Genomic DNA, 19337 nt, shown 5'->3' with positions numbered 1-19337 from the left:
GGATAGTTTCACTTACTCACTATGGTAAGGCTGACCCCACATTAGGCGTGCGCGATCCTCGGGCGTGTGAGTAGCGCGGGCGTCGCGAGCGCGCTGCGTGAACATCGCGTTTTGCTGCCCTGCGGCATGTGTGAAGAGTCCAAGCGACGCGCTCGAGGCGAGCACGCGGCGCTCGAGTTGCGTTCTTACCCCTTCGCCCGCTATCCCCGCCGCCCGCTAAACGCCTTAGCAGTTAAACGTCAAGGAGAGCGGCGCGTGCGCGCCGCGAGCGCGCTACAAATGCCGCAGGGCAGCAAAACGCGACGCTCACGCAACGCGCTCGCGACGCACGCGCGGCGCCCGCGCTACTCACACGCCCGAGGATCGCGCACGCCTAATGTGGTGGCCTAAGCTGGGACTCCACCGAAATGTTTGCATTAGTTCACGAATAGGCAAAATGTACGTATCTGAGAGAGTCCACTTCATGTGTTCGTACTTGAAACCTGCAGTTTTGCCAAGATTTTCAAAATGTACGCTCGCAATTTGTCATTTCTTGGTGGAGCCAGCAAATCAAAAGAAACATAAGTGTTGTATACTGTGCGTCACTACCGCACACTGGGAAAATTTCGCTCTTGCGGAGGACGTTTATATACCATATTTTGTGTCACACGTAAACAGGACGACAGTAAGTATCCACCGAAACACTTTCCTTTGAAAGTGTTTGAACGAACAAATCAGACCTGACTTGGTCACTTGGGGCCAATCAGAGCTCTATGAAGCGATAATACGCTTTGGCTCCTACTGTTATTGTGGTTTCTGAAAATTTATTCATCTCATTCAACGATGAATGTAATTCTGATGGTACTATTAAGAACACTTGCTTAGCGCAGAAGCTGACGTTGGCAGGTCAACTCTTTTGACTTCTCGAATAGGATACCATTGGTTTTTGTGCAATGCACACCTGCAATGCATTCTGGATTAGGATAGGATATAGGTGGATAAAAAATAGATATAGGAGGTGGATATAGGTGGATAGGTGGTGGTAAAAAGTCGTGGTGGCCTAGTGGGCAAAGAACCAACCTCTCGAGTATGAGGGCGCGGGTTCGAATCCAGGTCAGGCAAGTACCAATGCAACTTTTCTAAGTTTGTATGTACTTTCTAAGTATATCTTAGACACCAATGGCTGATAAAAAGGTGAAGGAATCTTCTTCTTCATCTTGAGGAAACCTGGACTATATATAGTCTGAAATCACCAACCCGCATTGAGCAAGCGTGGTGATTAATGCTCAATCCTTCTCCGTGTGAGAGGAGGCCTGTGCCCAGCAGTGGGACGATAAATAGGCTGTAACTAACTATAGGTGGATAGGATTTGCAACAGAGAACAATTCTGTCTTTGTAATTGAATGATATCAAACGTAGTTTTATATAAAAGGTGTTTTTTTAGACTTGGCTCGGGCCTAACTGAGACTGTTCGTAATCGTGAACAGTGTATTAATTGCGATCGGAAGTTGAAAGTAAGCATGTCTCTGGTATGCGACGCGTATTTTGTACGTTTTCAGACGCGATAAGGCAGCTCCCATTACTTATCTGCACTTTGTATCTGGGCTGGTTTTTAAAGCTACAGAAGCCTACATTATCTCATGCTTAGCAGCGCTTGCGAGAGATAGATCCTGATTTCTTCTAGGATTAAGTTTTCATATTTTGCATCAGAAAAAATAATACTACTCACTCAAAGTAATTTGTTTAAGGCCACCACATTAGTGGAAGATAAGCTAAACTATGTTTATGAAAAAATCCTGATATGAACTCCATCTGTAACTTTAAATTATAATTAATTGTTCCACTAAAGTCATCATTTTTGACATAATGTTCAAAAAATAATTTAGATGGCACCGTTTTAAATTTGGCTGAGATCTATTAATTTTCCTTTCATCAAGGTAATAATTATAGTTGGATTTTGATGTGGCACGGCAAACTGACAAACACTATTGAAATGTCTATCGAAAAATTACACTACGTGTTAAAATATGGTGAATTACGGAAAATACACAACTCCATCTATTGAAATAATAGTATATAAAGAATGTAAATGGTAATTCATTGTTATTTACCACCTCGCTTCTTGATGTATTTTATTTACCACAGATGGAGCTACTTTAACCTGTACTGTTTTGTCAAACAGATTGCGTGTCGTAATATTTTACATCTTGAATTCACTAAATTAATCATATCTTTTGATAGAGTGAACCGATTTGGATTAAACAAAGCCTAAGTAATACCCCAAGTTACGTAGAACTTTTGTATATAAGCATTGTCTGCATTAAATTCGTAGATTTTACGTGAATCCCGAACAAACAATCACTTTCAACAGATTTATTATATGTATATAGATATAGATGCGAAAGTAACTGTATCTGTCTGTCACGCTTTCACGTCTAAACCACTAAACTGGTTTTAATAAAATTTGGTACAGAAATAGATTTGACCTTGAGAAAGAACATAGAATAGTTTTTATCCCGGACTTTTGAAGATTTCTCTTGGAAACGCGATATAACCGAACTTGACGCTTGCGAAGCCGCGGGCGGAAGCTAGTACAAAATAAATGTGGTAAGTGTTTGATTATAGGAAAAACTGCAAAAAATAAACAACATATTTATTTAAAGCCTACATACCGCTATTTAAAAAACACTCACAAAAATATTCTCAAAAAAAAAAAGCCGTGACCGACGAAGTCGCAGCGCCGAAACCCACCCTTAAACAGATCATCAGAATAAAAATGTAAGAGCCACTGGAGTAGCCGTTAATATCGGTTGATTATCATCCCGTCAGACATTACCCTCCCCACTCGAGGCGACCTAATTTTCACTTTATTAAGCTAAATAATGGCGTGTTTACTCAAATGGAAGGTTTTGTGCACTATTTGGGGATTTTCGAATGTTCTCGATAAGCTTGAGTTGGTGGAATCGAGTTTAGGTTAGGTTCCATTGGGGTTTGTTTTATCTTAACTGTAGGTTCGTGTTGTCGACTTTCTAGATTAAGAGATTAAGTTAAGAGAAATTTCTAGAGAAGTTAAGAGATTTTCTTAAGATTTTAATTTAAAAGAATTTTCTAGACATAGCCTAGGCATTTTCCCAACTATATATGTTGAGTTTGGCTTCCAGTAAGACTGGTTGCAGCTAAGTAGCAGTGTTTTTAATGGAGCGACTGCCTATCTGATCTCCTCAAGCCAGTTAACTGGGCAACCTGAAACCCGCTCGAAAGACAGCTTGTCAATGATAAAACTTTTAGGGCTTTGACTACGTTTAAAATGTAAATAAAAAAATTACCATATTTTTTATTCTTATATATTTTGCATTTACTAAATATTTTTGAAGTTATATCTATGTATAACATAGCACCTTAAGTATTTGAGGGCCCTCAGGCTTATCAAGACCCTACGGTCGTATTATGTGGGGTCACGTCTCATGCCTCCGTCGTGTCTTAGTGCTGTACGTTTTATCATTTTAATTAAAATACGGGTCTCACGTGTTTGGCAGATTATCTGGGCTAATATGTAGTTTTAAGACCTGTGGCCTGTGTGTTGAATAGTTCTCGGATGATGAAAAGAAAAGCAATTCTTTTTTTTTTTTTGTTGAATCTATGATAATATCGAAAAATGTTTGGAAACGCGTTAAACTTTTATTCCGCTCGCAGATATAGACTTCCCTTAACAGTCCCTAAAACGTTAAAATCCAAAATTACCACTGGAGCTCTGAAAATAGATTTTTACTGTATAAAAACTTCCTATTCACGCCAAGAAAATGAAACGAAAAACTACATTCACAAACGCAACGATTAAAATAATCTCACATCAAACTAAAACAATACTAAAAGCACTAGAAACCAATCGAACCATCTGTTTATTATACTAGATAACACGCTTTTAATGTACTGAACCTTGTCTGGCTACTTCTCATAATGCATGAGCACTACCCGGATTAGAACCTGCTCCCCTGGGCTTTGCATCCCAATACCGGGGTCATGGGCGGCTAAAATATGGACTATATAGTTGCCAATTGGGCGAGGTTTGGCGAGAATCACGATAATGTAGCAAAATAATTGGGTTCTAGTCACTGTGGCGGTTACTGCATATTTATGATGCGCTAATGGTATGAAGTTGCGTGTGATACAAGTACTGTTTGGGTTTAATGGGATCTGGTTAATTGGGGATTCAATTAAAATATATTCGTTTAAGTGTCGAAAAGTTTACCAATATAAAAATATCTGCCGAGTAACGCTCTCTTTTGACCCTTTTCTTCGTTTTGCATCGTCCATTACGTCCGTTTACTCCAAGCATATTATTCAAAAATGGCGCCTTTAAAATTACTAGAAATCTTTAACTCAACCATGGTCTCTATCAACATAATGATGAATCTTGATAATCATACCTTTTTTCTGGCTGGAAATTATCACATTACCTTCTCGCTGGGTGTGCAGCGTAAGAAGATGTCAGACTTTTACTCACTAAAACCCACCAACGTCCTTCTGGAGCCCTTGATACACCAGGGTCGCAGTTCTTTCGAATCCATGCAGTAACATTGAATTCACAGCAGTAACTCCCATTGAGCGCAATGATGCGTGTGGTTAGCTGCAGTTCATAAATTATAACGCTCGTTGGCAACGCACTATAAATTATTTCTCTCTGTTGACCGTCATAAATGGCGCGGAATCATTGTCGTTGTGAATACGTATTCGATATTCACTTATTGTGAAGCTTTTGGTTTGATTTAATTTTTGATGAGCACGTAAGTACCTGGAAATATTTTGGACATTGAGACCAATAGTACAAAAATGATTAACTCAAAAGCCAAAAACGAAAGAAAAGAAAAGAAAGGACTACGATTTTGATAACTACAAGTCTGAAAATTCATTCTCAAAAAGCGGTAAAGAGCAGGGATTTCTAGGGCTTTTCTTTGAGTGGTTTTGACACAAAAAAAGAAAACATTCTAATTGAGAACCTTTTTTTTGGGAGGTCGGTTGAAAAGTGCGGATTTTCAGCGTAGATGACATTGATTAAAAAAAGTAGTACCTAACATTCAGAATTCTACAATATACCTAGATGACGGTATAAATGCAGTTGATAGATTCCGTGCAGAATCGAAGCCTTACAAGTTGATAGTCAAGTGAATCTGCTGACTCCACTACATTACACACGATCAACTGAATTGCTGACCATTTCTTTAAGTCCTATTTGAATACCTACACATACATAATACTTACAAACTCTCTATTACATATTCTCGTGAAAGATTTCAGTGTTGTCATAGGCCTCTACACTATTCAGAGGTTTGGGCACCTATTATTCAGGGGGCTTATCGTCCCCGCTATCGATGTCTACCTTTCTAATATTCCTATCTCATACATGCTGTTTTTAACCCCTGAGGAAAAAGGTTGTAATAAGTTTGACGACCACTATTTTTGTCTCTTTGTCTATGTCTGCTTGGGGCACCGTACCTTTTAAACAGATGAACTGATTTGTATGCCGTTTTTAGTTGAAAGCTGGATATCCAGCAAGGGTTCTGGACATGTTTAATTGAAATCGGATTAGTCGTTTTGCAGTTATTGGCTATTTTGTCAACTCGGACTCGAACTCGGACACAAAATTTTATACTTAGCTGATAATGAATTTGACTTTGGATTCGTTCGATATAATCATCATTCTAGTATTAAAATATAAATCCAAGTCACAATTTACAATCCACCTAAATCACATCTTTATGAATACTAACGAGGAAACATATCTTATGAAACACTCACTGCATTCGATTTCACTGTTCACGCCAAACGCTCGCTTTTATTGTTTACATTATATTATTGTCAGATTGTTTGCAATTAAGATAAAAATACGTTTGTGTGTTTGTGTTAACTTTTCAAACATTGTTTTACATATTGATGATTAAACCGTTGAACGTGGGTCGTGATTTAAAATATTATACGTGTTTTAAGAAGTAAGAAAGTACCTGATATTTATTTTTTGCGTGATATTTTGATGGGAACAGAGTCAGTCCAGTTTTTTGTTTATTTTCATTATGTTCTTTTCCTGTGCGTGTGTTTTCTTTCCTCGTATATTGTACGGTAGTTTATTGACGCGTGCGGGGTTTTGTAACGTCATTTTAAGTTGGTCATACTGTTTTTTTGGTAAAACACATCTGTGCTTCTCGTCGATGAAGTTTTAGTAAGTAAATTAAAAAAGGATAAATATTTACCTGAAGTGCGTTGTAAATAGATTCATATTTTATAGATACGCTCTAAGTTATGGACAACTCACGCTGTGCTTAGGAAAAAGAAAAATTTAAGCAAGAAAAAAAAAAATAATCGTTAAAATGAGTAGGTACCTACCTAACTAAAATCTCATTCGTAGCTACTCATAACTCCTTAGTAATTAGACTTATTTGCGAAACATTGTAGAGAAGTAACAAATAAAGGGGAATTCTAATGAAGCTGTAAACAGTTATTGTTTACAACAGTTTATGAGATTCGGAGCATGCGCATAGCTACATACTAACACGCTATACCTAGATTTTTAGGATGTTATGACTAGGTATTCCTATACGAACTATCATCAAAATCCTTATTAATATTACTAAATGTTATAGTCTCTGTGTTACTCAATATCGCTAAACTGGCTTAACCGAGAGGCGAGATGAAATTTGGTACAGAGATAGTGCTGCCCTGGAGGCAGATTTCAGCTACTTTTTATCCAGGCAATGGGAGTTGCTATCCAAGCTAGTAGTAAAGAGAAGTGTTAACGTCAACGGGTATTTTCAAACAAAATCAGAGTCCTACGCAATAAAATACTTTTCCGATATTTTCAATCAAAATGGCGTCATGTCATTCAATCATATGGTATTTTTCCCGCGCTGTCAATGCGGAGAGCAAAGACAACTGGACGCTGGACGCATACAGCCAGTGGCATAAATCACGCGTGTCGTTCCGCGATAGCTGCATGTATCCGAACGCGATGATCGATGCATCCGAAATGTATTTAGCATTTGACGTGCTCGCGTTTGTTTAATGCATTAATGAGTACTTTCGAACTCATTTCGTAAGTATGAATTACTAAACTAACGGAAAATTGGTAAAATAAAATGCTTTCTTATTGTGTACTAATATACGTCACATTTAGCATTAAAAAAATCGATGCGATTTAAAATTTTCACAACTTTGAATAAAAGAGTTCTCAAGTTTTCCATAATATTAATAAATATTTATAACGTTATACCTTTATTATGCTTACAAAAATAAGTGGGATTACATATGTAGGTAGGTATATCAATAATAAATGGGCCTATATATTATTTTGTTGTCCATAAACAATCTCAAAAGACGCTGAAAACCTATTAAATATAATTTATGAACTGTGTTAATAATCCTAAATATCCTACTTAACAATCAAAGCATTTTTTTTTATATTCGAAAGAAATGGTGCGATAAATCTTTGCTGATCCCGAAGCGTAAGTACCAAAGCAGTTTAAACGGTGGCGCGACTCAAAATTATTTACGTTTCAAAAACAAATTATGATTTGCCTAGCCTTTTCCCAACTTTGTTGTAGTCGGCTTTCAGCATAACCACAAGGAGCAATGATACAAATAGCGACTGCTTATTTAACCTCATCACTAGCTTCTAACTAGCCGAAACGACTGCTTCAAGATGTCAAATGACAGCCTCAAGATATTACAAAAATTAAAAGATATACTTAGAAAGTACATACAAACTTAGAAAAGTTGCATTGGTACTTGCCTGACCTAGAATCGAACCCAAATGATTACTCGAGAGGTTGGTTCTTTACCCACTAGGCCACCACGACTTACATTTAAAAACCAACTGTATGACTAAAATACTGTTCAAAATATTAACTGTCAAGGTTATGCGAGCAGTTAATTAGGGCGTGCAGCAATTAACCGATGCAGTTTTAGTTTCTGAAACTCAAAAATAACACGTTTAACAGTCTAACAAATGAAACCAGTGTTGCTGTCATTAATGGTTTCCATATTTCACTCGTGGTTCACTCGTGGCCGTGAAAAAGTCACGCCCGCCATGACGGTTTCCCGCGCATTAGAAATGACGGCAAGGCATAACGTTTTGGCGGGAACAATTTGGCATGTCGTCCAATTGCTCTATTGTTTGTTTTTGTAATAATTTATAACAAGTAATTGTTTTAAATTCTTAATTATTGGTGTATCCGTTGTGTTAGTATTTTGTTTGTAATTTAAATACATTTCCGCTTGGCATGTTTATATTACGTTTATTTGGTGGTTTTTGGTTTTCCGTTCACGTATACTTTTTATGACACAAATTCATACAATGTAAATTAAATCCGGAAAGTTTATAAGTATGTATAATCAATACATTATTTATTTTCCAGTGTTATTCGTTTTATTTTTGACAACTTGCAATGATAAAAGGTAATTACTAGTTAATATTATCAATAAACATAAGTAGATCAACGATAATGTTAATTAGTACTAATAACCATTACCTATTGAAAAACAAAGCAATGTCAGATTAAAACGCCATTTCAGTTAATTACCCTTATAATGTCAACATTATACTTACAAGAAATAAAAATGAGGTAAAATTAATTGGCATCTGTGAAAGTCATTGACAGATGAATACAGCATGCATAAAAATAAATTAATTTAAACTTAAATAAACCCTACTTGGTACCACAATAAACGAAACATTTTTTTTTTTTTGTAGAAAAAGGTAATAGGTTAAATAACAACCATAGATAAATTAAATCGCTCTCCTCTCATGCCATAGACACTGCTGCGACGATGACCGTTGTCGAGTGCCAAGTGAGTCAGTGGCGATCTTGGACCTATCTGTCGGCACGGCTTGTAATCTATTGTAACACTAGCTAATTATGAAGTGCTATAGCCAGTGTGATAGTTACGGCCGTGTCTGTCTTGATGTTGCGGCGGCGTGGCGTGGAATTAAATATATGAAGTTGTATAAGTACGTCTATTTTTGGGAAAGCTATGTATTGTCTAAAGAATGGGGTTATGGGAAATTATTTAATGTTTGGGTATATCAGACTCTTATTGACAAAAGCATATCCTAGTGCCTTATTTCCTACAAACTTTGTGCACCGGAGTGGCAAAAACTCTGTCTGCTTAAAGTTTTTATTGAAAATGTTTTTTTTTCTTGTTGTTGAAATCTCTGATGACAACCAGTGTTCTCAAGATCTATCGGGTTGCCCGGGTTACTGAGTTAAGCAGGTCACATAGGCAGTCGCTCCATATAAAACACAGGTGCTCAGATTCATTTGATTAGACTGGAAGTTGACCCCAATACTTTTGAGTTGGGTTTGATGGGGTAGATGAACTCTTAGTTGAAACTGTCGCTGTACCTAGTGTAATCACAACAGAAAACTTATAAACCCACACAGTAATAGCTTCTTTATCCATTATAATATAGAGCCACAACATACACCAGCCAACCAGCAAAGTTCCACACAAGCAACAAGTATGTGACAATCGGTTCACAGCTGATCGCAGAGAGCGCTCGACTGTACAGATAGCAACCTCCTTGCTCGCTTGCTACTCTATGCTCTAGTTGTCTATTCACGTCGCCAAAGAAGGTCGCACATTTAAAATAGCTTTTGTTAGGTAAAATGTGTTGGGTTAGTAGGTTTCTCATATAGTATGTGTTTAAGTTAATATAGGTAGCATAAGATCAGACAGTTTAATTGTTGAGAATTACCACAAATATCAATTGTTGAGAATTATATAGTTTAATAATATAATATGTTAAGTATTTGTCACATTTGAACTGAAAATCAGTTAACCTATCAATGTTTAGTTGTTAAAAAGATGATCTAAGTTATTAGCTACTATTGCATTACAAATGTTAGGAGATTTGCAATTCTTTCATGCGTAATACTTAATTGAAATTAAATTAATGGAGTGCACATTTTCACTCCACTGTAAAGAGCGGAATAGAAACATAATTTTCAAATGTTATACGCGAACCATTAGACCCCGCACACATAAAACATGCCTTTTACAAAAAAAAAACATAATTTAAAAACGCGTTATTCGGCCATTATTTTACTCCTAAAACAGCCGGCATTTGCCCGTTTTACGGACTGAACTTGGTAAACCTTGGAATGCTCACGCAAGTGCAGCCGGGCTATTAATCTAGTAGTTGCGGACTAACAGCTGTTGTGGCTGACCAGGCCTACATAAAAACTGGCAACACTCACTAAACTTACTGGCTGTTTAGAGTATTTTTATGGCTTGCCAACTGTTTTTTTTTTCATGTGCAAATATTTTTAAGGAAAGCCTCTTTAGTGTAATGGTGTGAAAACTTCGATAAGTTTTTCTAAGCATTACAAGCTTTTTGGAGATTTGAGTTCATCTTTGTTTGTTTGAACCTTCTTAGTCATTTTACGTATGTGCTATATGAATGTTACATGGTTGAATGAATGCTGGGGCCTCTTAATGAAGGAGGTACACGCATAATGAGCAACGCACACTTGAGTGTAAAAATAATACATAAGAAATCACAATTTATTTCGATGTATTTTGGTGAGCACAAGCATGTTATGTTTCCTAATTAAATCGATACATTTTAACTAAATATCGTGTTATATTTTTTATGCAAACAAATTATATTTCGTATCTTAATATCGTATGTACCTAATTGGTTCTTAGTTTGGCCGGCTTCATACAAAGAATTAGCTACAACTTGTCTGCAAACGCACCGCATATTTTTTTTCTGAATAATATTCCTTCAGATGGATCATCAGCAATGTTTTAGGCATGCATTCATAATTCAGAATCTTATAACAACTCTCCTATTTTCACACCAAAAACGAGCATCAAAAACAATAACCACGAAAACACTAGATTTTCAATTAACCCGCATGAATCGACGGCTATTAATAACAGCACTAAAGTTGGGGACACTGCGGCGGTTCACGACTCGCACAAACGTATGGCCGGTCAATCGGTACGTCGTAAACACACTCGCGGTGTCGCTGTGCAACGTAAATAAACCGGATGGCTGCCGGATAGGTATTGTTGTTACGATAGCAAGGATTTATTTTGTCATGGTTTTGCTTGAAAAGTAGATATGGATAGGAAATGGAAATTCTTTAATTAGGATAGATGAAAGTTCATCCCCCGAGCCTTTTTCCCAACTATATTGGGGTCGGCTTCCAGTCTAACCGGATTCAGCTGGATACCTGTGCTTTATCAGAAGCGACTGCCTATCTGACCTTCTCAACCCAGTTACCCGGGCAACCCGATACCCCTTGGTTAGACTGGTGTCAGACTTACTGGCTTCTGACTACCCGTAACGACTGCCAAGGATGTTCAATGACAGCCGGGACCTACAGTTTAACGTGCCATCCGAAACACAGTCATTGATGTCTAAGATATACTTAGAAAGTGCATACAAACTTAGAAAAGTTGCATTGGTACTTGCCTGACCTGGAATCGAACCCGCGCCCTCATACTCGAGAGGTTGGTTCTTTGCCCACTAGTAGTTACGTTAATAAATAGCTACATAATTCATATTGAAATATGTGTTAATTTTGTAAATATTGAAGAGTAAATTCTAATCAGGTAACTTACCGCATAGTTGGTGATTAACGTTTTTGTGAACAATGTAAGAAGATTAGGAGATAGACTGATCAATAATTTTGTGTTGACAAGTAAATCGTTGAGTTCTCGTGGAAGTTTCAATGTATCCTAAGTAGTAGTACCTACGAGGAAAAGTAAGCAATATAAAAATATTTAAGATAGTGTCTTCTCCCCAAAGGTAAGTATAAAAAACTTACCACGCAGAAAAACCAAATAACACTCGTATGTAAATGATGAAAACCACACTTATTTTGGGTCCATGCATTGAATTGATAATACGGCGGGCTGCGCATCGAACACATACAATTTACGAGCTACGTGCATCGCTGCAGTCAGCTGCATTATGCACTGGGAGTTCACGACTTGTTGGTAGGCCAATAATGCGATCTGCGTGTTTTAGAATAGTAAATATGTACCTATTTAAAAGTGAATAAAGGAAATTAATTGAGAGAAATAATAGCCATAAACTAGATTTTCAGAATGATTGCGGTCCCCAAACATGAAATCATTGTAACGTGATTGTCGCGGTGTATCGACTTTCAGTTTCTATAGTTTATCTTTCGTTCAATATAAGCTTGGAAAAGCGCTTTTCATGTAGATAAGTGACGTTGGTAAAGAAAATTGACTAAAAGTATTTGGCTTCTCAACGGCCTTCGCTGATTTCTGTTGATAGCAATGACCAATTTAATTGTCAAATAAAGAATCTTATTCTATAAGTACTAGTTTGCTTCACTTTTTATATGCAATCTTGGCTTTTATACCAAACATCGAGATACCACATCACAATTACCAATATTCCCCCAAAAAACAACAACGAACCTGAATAAATAATAACCCAAACGCCTTCCAAACCATGTACCACTATCGAAACACGAATTTACAGGTTACGTGACACAAATGCAGCCGAATCTGCAATACACAAACACAGCGCCACCTAGCGGCGCGACCCACAAACGCCAATCAGTTATTTATATAAAGCCATTAGTATTATGATGTCTGTCAGTTTGCGCGGCCGTGCTGCCGAAAGCTATAATATCTGATAGCTATAAACCATTTATGATAGTGTCTAGCCAGATGAATTTATGACGTATGGACAGGGCTGGCGATTGAAAGTTATTGATATAAGTTGGGGGGAGTTTCGGTGTTAAATCGTTTTTGGATTTTGATGGGGCTTCCGCCATATCCTGGTGGTCACTAAATTACTTATCAAAACATTTTTAACTTAATACGCGTCAAAAACATTAGTTTGTTAATTGTAAGCAAACGTTTAGAATATCATATAAAAGACTTCAGTCACCAAACATATTGGTGGTCCCAGGTCCACGTTGATGAACCAGCAAATAATGACCTTCAATTTTAGATTTATGCTTAGACAACGAAAATACAAAGACTTCTTACCATTTATTACAGAGATCCAACGTACATAGAACCAGAACCATATTATTTACATTTGGAATTTTAGCAACTGCTCGAGACGTTTGCGCCAGCCCTATCTCTAGTTTCGGATGTGTATTTTAGCAATTGCACTTATATACCGGCAATAGCAGTAAACATATACATCGTAATACAGGTTGCAGTAATGCTAACCGAACGTCTGCCACTTCAGAACATTTCATACATACTTTTATTGCTCAGATCCCGAGATTGCACTCATTGTGACTCACCCCTTATAACCCTCAAAACTTCAAATTTTAAACCTTAAACCTTAGCAATAAAGTTGGAAATAAATTGTGCCAAAGTTAATTAAGTTGACTGTAAACATTTGAATGGTAATAAATGTGATGTTTCTATAAGTTGGGTATTTCTAATATTATTGAAATTGGTCTGTTAGTGTTTAGTGCTGTTTGGGTCGTTTAAGTGGCTGTTTTGGAGATAAACTATTAATTAAAATTGGTTGGCAAAATGTAGGAAACCTAGGTGCTTGGTTACTATCGAAAGCATTTTCCTTTGATTGCGTTATAACTCCTACCCCACATTAACAGCTGAACTTTGAAAGTATCATGCCATAAGTGTTTTTTAAAATGTCCTTATTGAATAGAACTATAAATTGAATTTCCCTTTGTCAACTAGCTAGAGTTTATTCCAATTGTTTACTTGAAAGACATTCCCCAAAAAGAACATGCTTTTAAGGTTCTTAGATTTTCTTTCGCATCTACGAAACCAACTCAAAACCCACAACTTTTATTCCAGGCAATGCTATTCTACGCGCCCCGTTGGCTGTGGAAGTCCTGGGAGGGGGGCAAGATCCGGGCCCTGATGATGGACCTGGACGTGGGGGTGTGCACCGAGATCGAGAAGAAGACGAAGAAGAAGCTGATCCTCGACTACCTGTGGGAGAACTTGAGGTACCACAACTGGTGGGCCTACCGGTATTACCTGTGCGAGGGACTTGCTCTTGTCAATGTTATAGGTGAGTTTGAGTTTCAAATAGCTAGTTTATGTATTATGCCAGCGGCTTCTCTCGAGTCCCTTAGAATCTACGTCATACTTTTTATGGTTTTTTTTTGCTTACATATATTGTTCGCGTTCTTCTTGCTATATTGGATATGCAGTCTGAGAAACCAAGACTGACCAGTTAAACACAGTATAAGTTTTCAAATTGGGTGCATTTGAAAACGAATATGAATAACTGCTATCAAAGTGAACAGCTGGGGACAAACAACACCTTCAGGCTGCTTTGTAAAAAAACTAACATGAACATTTCTGTTCCTAGAGTGAGGAATTTAACTCAGGACCAGGTAGAAAGTAAAAGCAAAAAATACCTATTTACTAAAAGAATACACAAGCTCTCTAAAAAAAATATATATATTTTTATGTAACCTAACATTATTTAATGTCCAGCTCAATTTGAAATCAATCATAAAACATTTTAGGTAAAATGTTTCTAAACATTAGGCTTCTTTTACATGAAAAAAGGTTTTTAGAAAACTGTCAAGTGAAGTCTGCGTTATCTCGATCATAATTTTCTTCTCATCGGAGGAAAACACTCTTGAGTTCGTTCCTTCAGATTGCTAAATTAGCGTTAAGTTGAATTATATTTGGCATTCTATAAACTTGTAAATATTTTTGAAAGCTTTTAAAGCCTGTACCTTCTTATTATTAACAACTGAAAATAACAACATAAAAGGAATTGATTGGCTTCAAAGAACATCACGTAAGAGTAACAATTTTCGAGCTTTCTATCTTACTACTAGGTACGAGTTTATGGGTTTATGCGAGGTGAAAAAATCTATACTTGTTCCATAGGTATCTAGGTATTTACAATGTGGTGTAGATTGTATACGAAAATCTCATTAAAAATTGCCAGGAAACACATCTTTTGTATCAGTCGATTGTAATTCTAAACTCATGTATGGCAATATAGTTTCGCTTCCTGTCGCGTTTCCAATAACAAAATCCAAGTAGGCCGCCAGGGAAATAATGCTGTGCGCGCGATCTTGCCGCGGATGGGCCACCAAATCAGCGAGTGATAATTTTTGCACGCACTTTATGGGATAAAACTGAGGACATAATAATCGCATCTTAATCCGATTTTTTATCCTGAATGATGGACACTTATGGCTTTTTTTAACATGATGGTGAAATTCGGGTACCTAGAAGGGAATTACAGCCTTCTTAATTGGCGGATTTTCTGAGCAAAATACCCGAGTTATATCGCTGGTTCGTAGGGTCCGTGCCACTCGGAAAAACTAAGCGCGTAATTTGCCAATACGTTAAGGCTGTAAAAATCGCACGAACCGAACGGAAAATCTACGTAAGTGAAAACGCTGTTTGAGCTATCTATTTTATTTTATTTTAAAATATACCTAATTTACTTGTCCTCTGAAGGAAACTAATACAGAATTCACAAACAATCAAGTTCTTTCACACATACCAATTACCATACTTACGCAATATAGTCTGGTAAAACGTCTAGTTTTTTTTTCTACAAAATCGCGAGTTGCGTGGCCGACGGGACCTAAACATGTCCTAACTGATATATCAGACGCACATCTGTCGCGCGCACGATCTGAATCGTGAACCGACCGGGGAACATCGACAGGTGTACTGTAGAAGGTTCAGTGGGCTTTTTACCGAAACATTTGCTTAGCCTTCTCCTAACAATAACAATAGAGTACATTAGGATTAGCTTCAGTTGAACTGTACATATGCAGCAGTGTTTACAGAGAACAGTCGCAATATTTTTTTGATGGTGCTTGCCAGAGCCACAGTTCACAAAATGACAGTCAGATAAATTAGCTTTCTAAGATCTGTACAGCTGACATAGGCGCTCCTCATGTGCAATTGAGACACTGAAATTTTACGGTTAGGTTATATTACTAAAAATGTAAACTTCGTTATTTGTCTTATTCCTGCCAAAACAATTAAGACCTAGGTAGGTGTGTACATATCTAGGTAGGTGTGTACATATCTAGGTAGGTGTGTACATATCTGAAATTGAGCTCTTAAATTGAGTGATCTTTCTGCTATTTGCCTGTAGCACGTCGCAGGGTCTACCGCGAAGATTGTAAATCATAACATATTGAATTAAAAGGGGCATAAACTAAGGTTTACAGCACACTGGGTTTATGCCCGAATGTTGACCTCTACCCAAACTATGCAATAAAATAAAAAACACGGCGCGTCAACTGTTTTTGGGTACCGCTCAGAATATAAATGGGATACAGAACAGGCTAAGTTTTTGAAAAAACGTATTTATTTTCGAATCACACGTTAGAATCCTTAACATTATTAAAAATTTTAAAGTACGCTTCCTCTATATGTCTGTTTTTTGACTTATGGAAAAATAGCTGGACGAAATATGATATTGATACGTACCTAGTATCGTTTGCTTGTATGAAACGTAATTTTCATCCGATTTCGTCCGATTGGAAAACCAAAGAAAACTGCTGGAATTTAAGCTGGTTTAGCATAAATTAAAACCATGGTTTTCCTTCATTTCATTATTGAAAAATAATTATTAATTGAAACATGTCATCATGTTCCAGGGCAAATGTTCCTGATGAACCGGTTCTTCGACGGGGAGTTCCTCACCTTCGGGCTGGACGTGATCGCCTACATGGAGTCCGACCAGGAGGATCGCATCGACCCCATGATTTATATATTTCCAAGGTAATGTGAGATTTGTTCATTTATTGGGAAGCATTGGATCTATTGGGTTGTTGTGACAGAATATTGTGAAGTAGCGTAGCGAAGTTGAAGTCATAGAATATGGCCTCTCTATGTACCTATTTGATATAATTTGTCAACTAGTGTGCTCGAGATGCACATAATTTACTACAATAGTCTAACATGTAGGTACCGTGTGCATTCCAGGATGGTGAAGTGCACACTGTTCAACAAGTTCGGGTCGTCGGGCGAGGTGGAGCGGCACGACGCGCTCTGCATCCTGCCGCTCAACGTGGTCAACGAGAAGATCTACGTGTTCCTGTGGTTCTGGTTCGTCATCCTCGGCATCCTCACGTTCGTCACGCTCGTGTACCGACTGGTGATCATCTTCTCGCCGCGCATGCGCGTGTACATGATGCGGATGCGGTTCCGGCTGGTGCGGCGCGACAACGTCGACACGATCGTGCGCCGCAGCAAGATGGGCGACTGGTACCTCCTGTACATCCTGGGCGAGAACCTGGACTCGGTGATCTTCCGGGACATCATGCACGAGTTCGCGAACAAGCTGAACCACAACTACCAGCACCACATCCACGGCGTGCCGGACGCGTGACCTCCGGTGCCGGGGTGGGTGTTCCCCACGTGACTGACGCCGCCGCCGCGCCTGCCGCCGGCCTGACCGCTCCGCCCCACGGTGCTTCTCCACAGGACAATACTAACCAGTGTAAAGACTACTTTTATCGATACTTTTTGATCGAAATCGTAACAGTGCAATTCTAAACATGCAATAATAGTTTGTACTTAATCTTTAAGAACGTGATCTCAGGACGAATCCTATCGAAGGCCTTTTAATAGTTAACATCGACGGCTACCCCGTTAGTACTAGTATACTTTTTAGAACTATTTTTACTCATAGTTTCGCTGCTGTAGTAATCAGTTAATCGACGCTTCGTTTGTTTTCTACTTTAGCTGTTGTAATGTACTGAAAGTAAGCACACAGTGAGCACACATACACGATATACAATTTTACACGATTCACTCGCCAAGGATTTGACAGACCAAAAATATAAAGCAATAATTAATAAAGCAATTAAGTATTATAGTGTAGTTGTAATTGAGGATATTACTAGTTGAACGAACAGTTCCTTAAGGGATCGAGTGTACCCGAGTAGTCACATCGCCGCGACATCACACTGACATAGCTTTTGATTGTCAAAAGACATTTTACGTTAATTGCAGATTTGACGAACGACATACTGAGCAATAAGTAACAGAACTGCTATTTCTATTGGGCACACTTAATAGAAATCCGACAGCCTCAAACTTCTGAAGAAAATCTTGAAATCTCAATTTTCATTAAGTTCAGAGAGAACCGCCACATGTACCTAGCGCTCAAATGATAAAACTTTGTTACGACGAAAACCACACTGCCATCAATACAGCGAGAACACAAATGTTCACTTATATAAAACGTGTTTAAAACAATTGTTGTTTTTATAATGGAGCGACTGAATTCTTATAATTTCTTCGGTTTATTAGAAAATGTAATTGGTATCTTGTCTCAAGAAATCTGAACGGAATTTTGACGTGTAATTGAAAGACTTTTTGACACATCATTCAAAATGGCGGTTAGATATCTTGATTCGAAAATTTTAGACGTTAACTTACAGATTCGAAATTTTAAGAACCTATTGGAAAGAACTTATAAATAAGTAGACTATTTCTGTAGGTGTAAAATTGACAATAATATTGTCGTACAATGCTTAGAATCTGTAAGCTAACGAAAATGTTTAGAGAAATTTATTTTGCCTAGAAGTAGGCTGAAAATTATTATTGTTACAAACAATAAATTGTTGTGTTCGTGAGGATATTAGAAAGTTGTGTCGTTTTCGCCATGTTGGAGTGTTAGGTCTCCAAAAACGAGTCTTTGGGGAGACTATGTTTTTATACTATGGACATAAATCTTTTAACTGACAAAATCTGTACGTTGCCTATTAATGTATTAAATAAATTAAATGAGTAAAATTAATAACTGTTTTAAATCCATAGAGTAAACATGGTGTTGTGTTTGTAGTTTTTACTCTTACTTGTCTATGTCAATCTCAGGAATCAGTTTTTGGAGCCCTCCTCGAATGGCTAACGACACGTAAATATTGTAAATGTAAAAAGGTTGTCTGATTGTAAAGTGTAACAATTTATGTTTTGCTGGTGCGTTTGGACACAGTCTAGAACGATTAATGTAGGTACAAGTGAGTTTATAGCGCCCGTATTATGTTAAAAAAAAACTAAACAATTTATCTTTATTTGCTACTACTTACGATTCGTTCTGTTTACGAACGGTAAGTTTTGACGTTTGTTCTAGGAGGCTAATGTCAAGAATCTGCCATTGGTAAGCAAAACGAATGGTTTCTTTTTATAGGAACTGGGCAAGTCAATAAAATGTACAGAAATCTGATTTGCAAGTTACGTGTTTCCGAATTCTGACGTGACGGCATCAATTTCTGTAACTCTTGGTGAACCAAGCCAAATATTGTGCCAAAAGATTAATTATTTATAACAAAATGTTACGACAGACGAGTTACCAGGGGAGAGATCGAATAAATCATATTGAAAATGTT

General features: G+C 37.5%; 1 protein-coding gene and 1 long non-coding RNA gene across 14 annotated transcripts in view; both read left to right on the top strand.

The window, feature by feature from the left end:
* Shakb (shaking B) overlaps positions 1–19335 on the top strand; it is a 104676-nt gene extending 85341 nt beyond the window's left edge. For all 13 annotated transcript variants that reach the window (XM_064034716.1, XM_064034715.1, XM_049842815.2 and 10 more), the window contains 3 exons: positions 13801–14020; positions 16599–16722; positions 16927–19335. In XM_064034716.1, coding sequence (XP_063890786.1) covers positions 13801–14020; positions 16599–16722; positions 16927–17332 — 750 coding nt within the window. In that variant the 3' untranslated portion in view covers positions 17333–19335. The remainder of the gene's footprint in view (positions 1–13800; positions 14021–16598; positions 16723–16926) is intronic.
* LOC135116918 (uncharacterized) lies at positions 817–1992 on the top strand. Its single transcript, XR_010276490.1, has 2 exons — positions 817–973; positions 1338–1992. It is a non-coding gene; the product is annotated as an uncharacterized LOC135116918 (long non-coding RNA).
* Positions 19336–19337: the final 2 nt, after the last annotated feature.

This window comes from Helicoverpa armigera, chromosome 5 (genome assembly GCF_030705265.1).
Source record: "Helicoverpa armigera isolate CAAS_96S chromosome 5, ASM3070526v1, whole genome shotgun sequence".
Lineage (NCBI taxonomy): Eukaryota > Metazoa > Arthropoda > Insecta > Lepidoptera > Noctuidae > Helicoverpa > Helicoverpa armigera.
The sequence above is the reverse complement of the archived record's forward strand: the minus strand, read 5'-3'. Positions and strand labels throughout refer to the sequence as shown.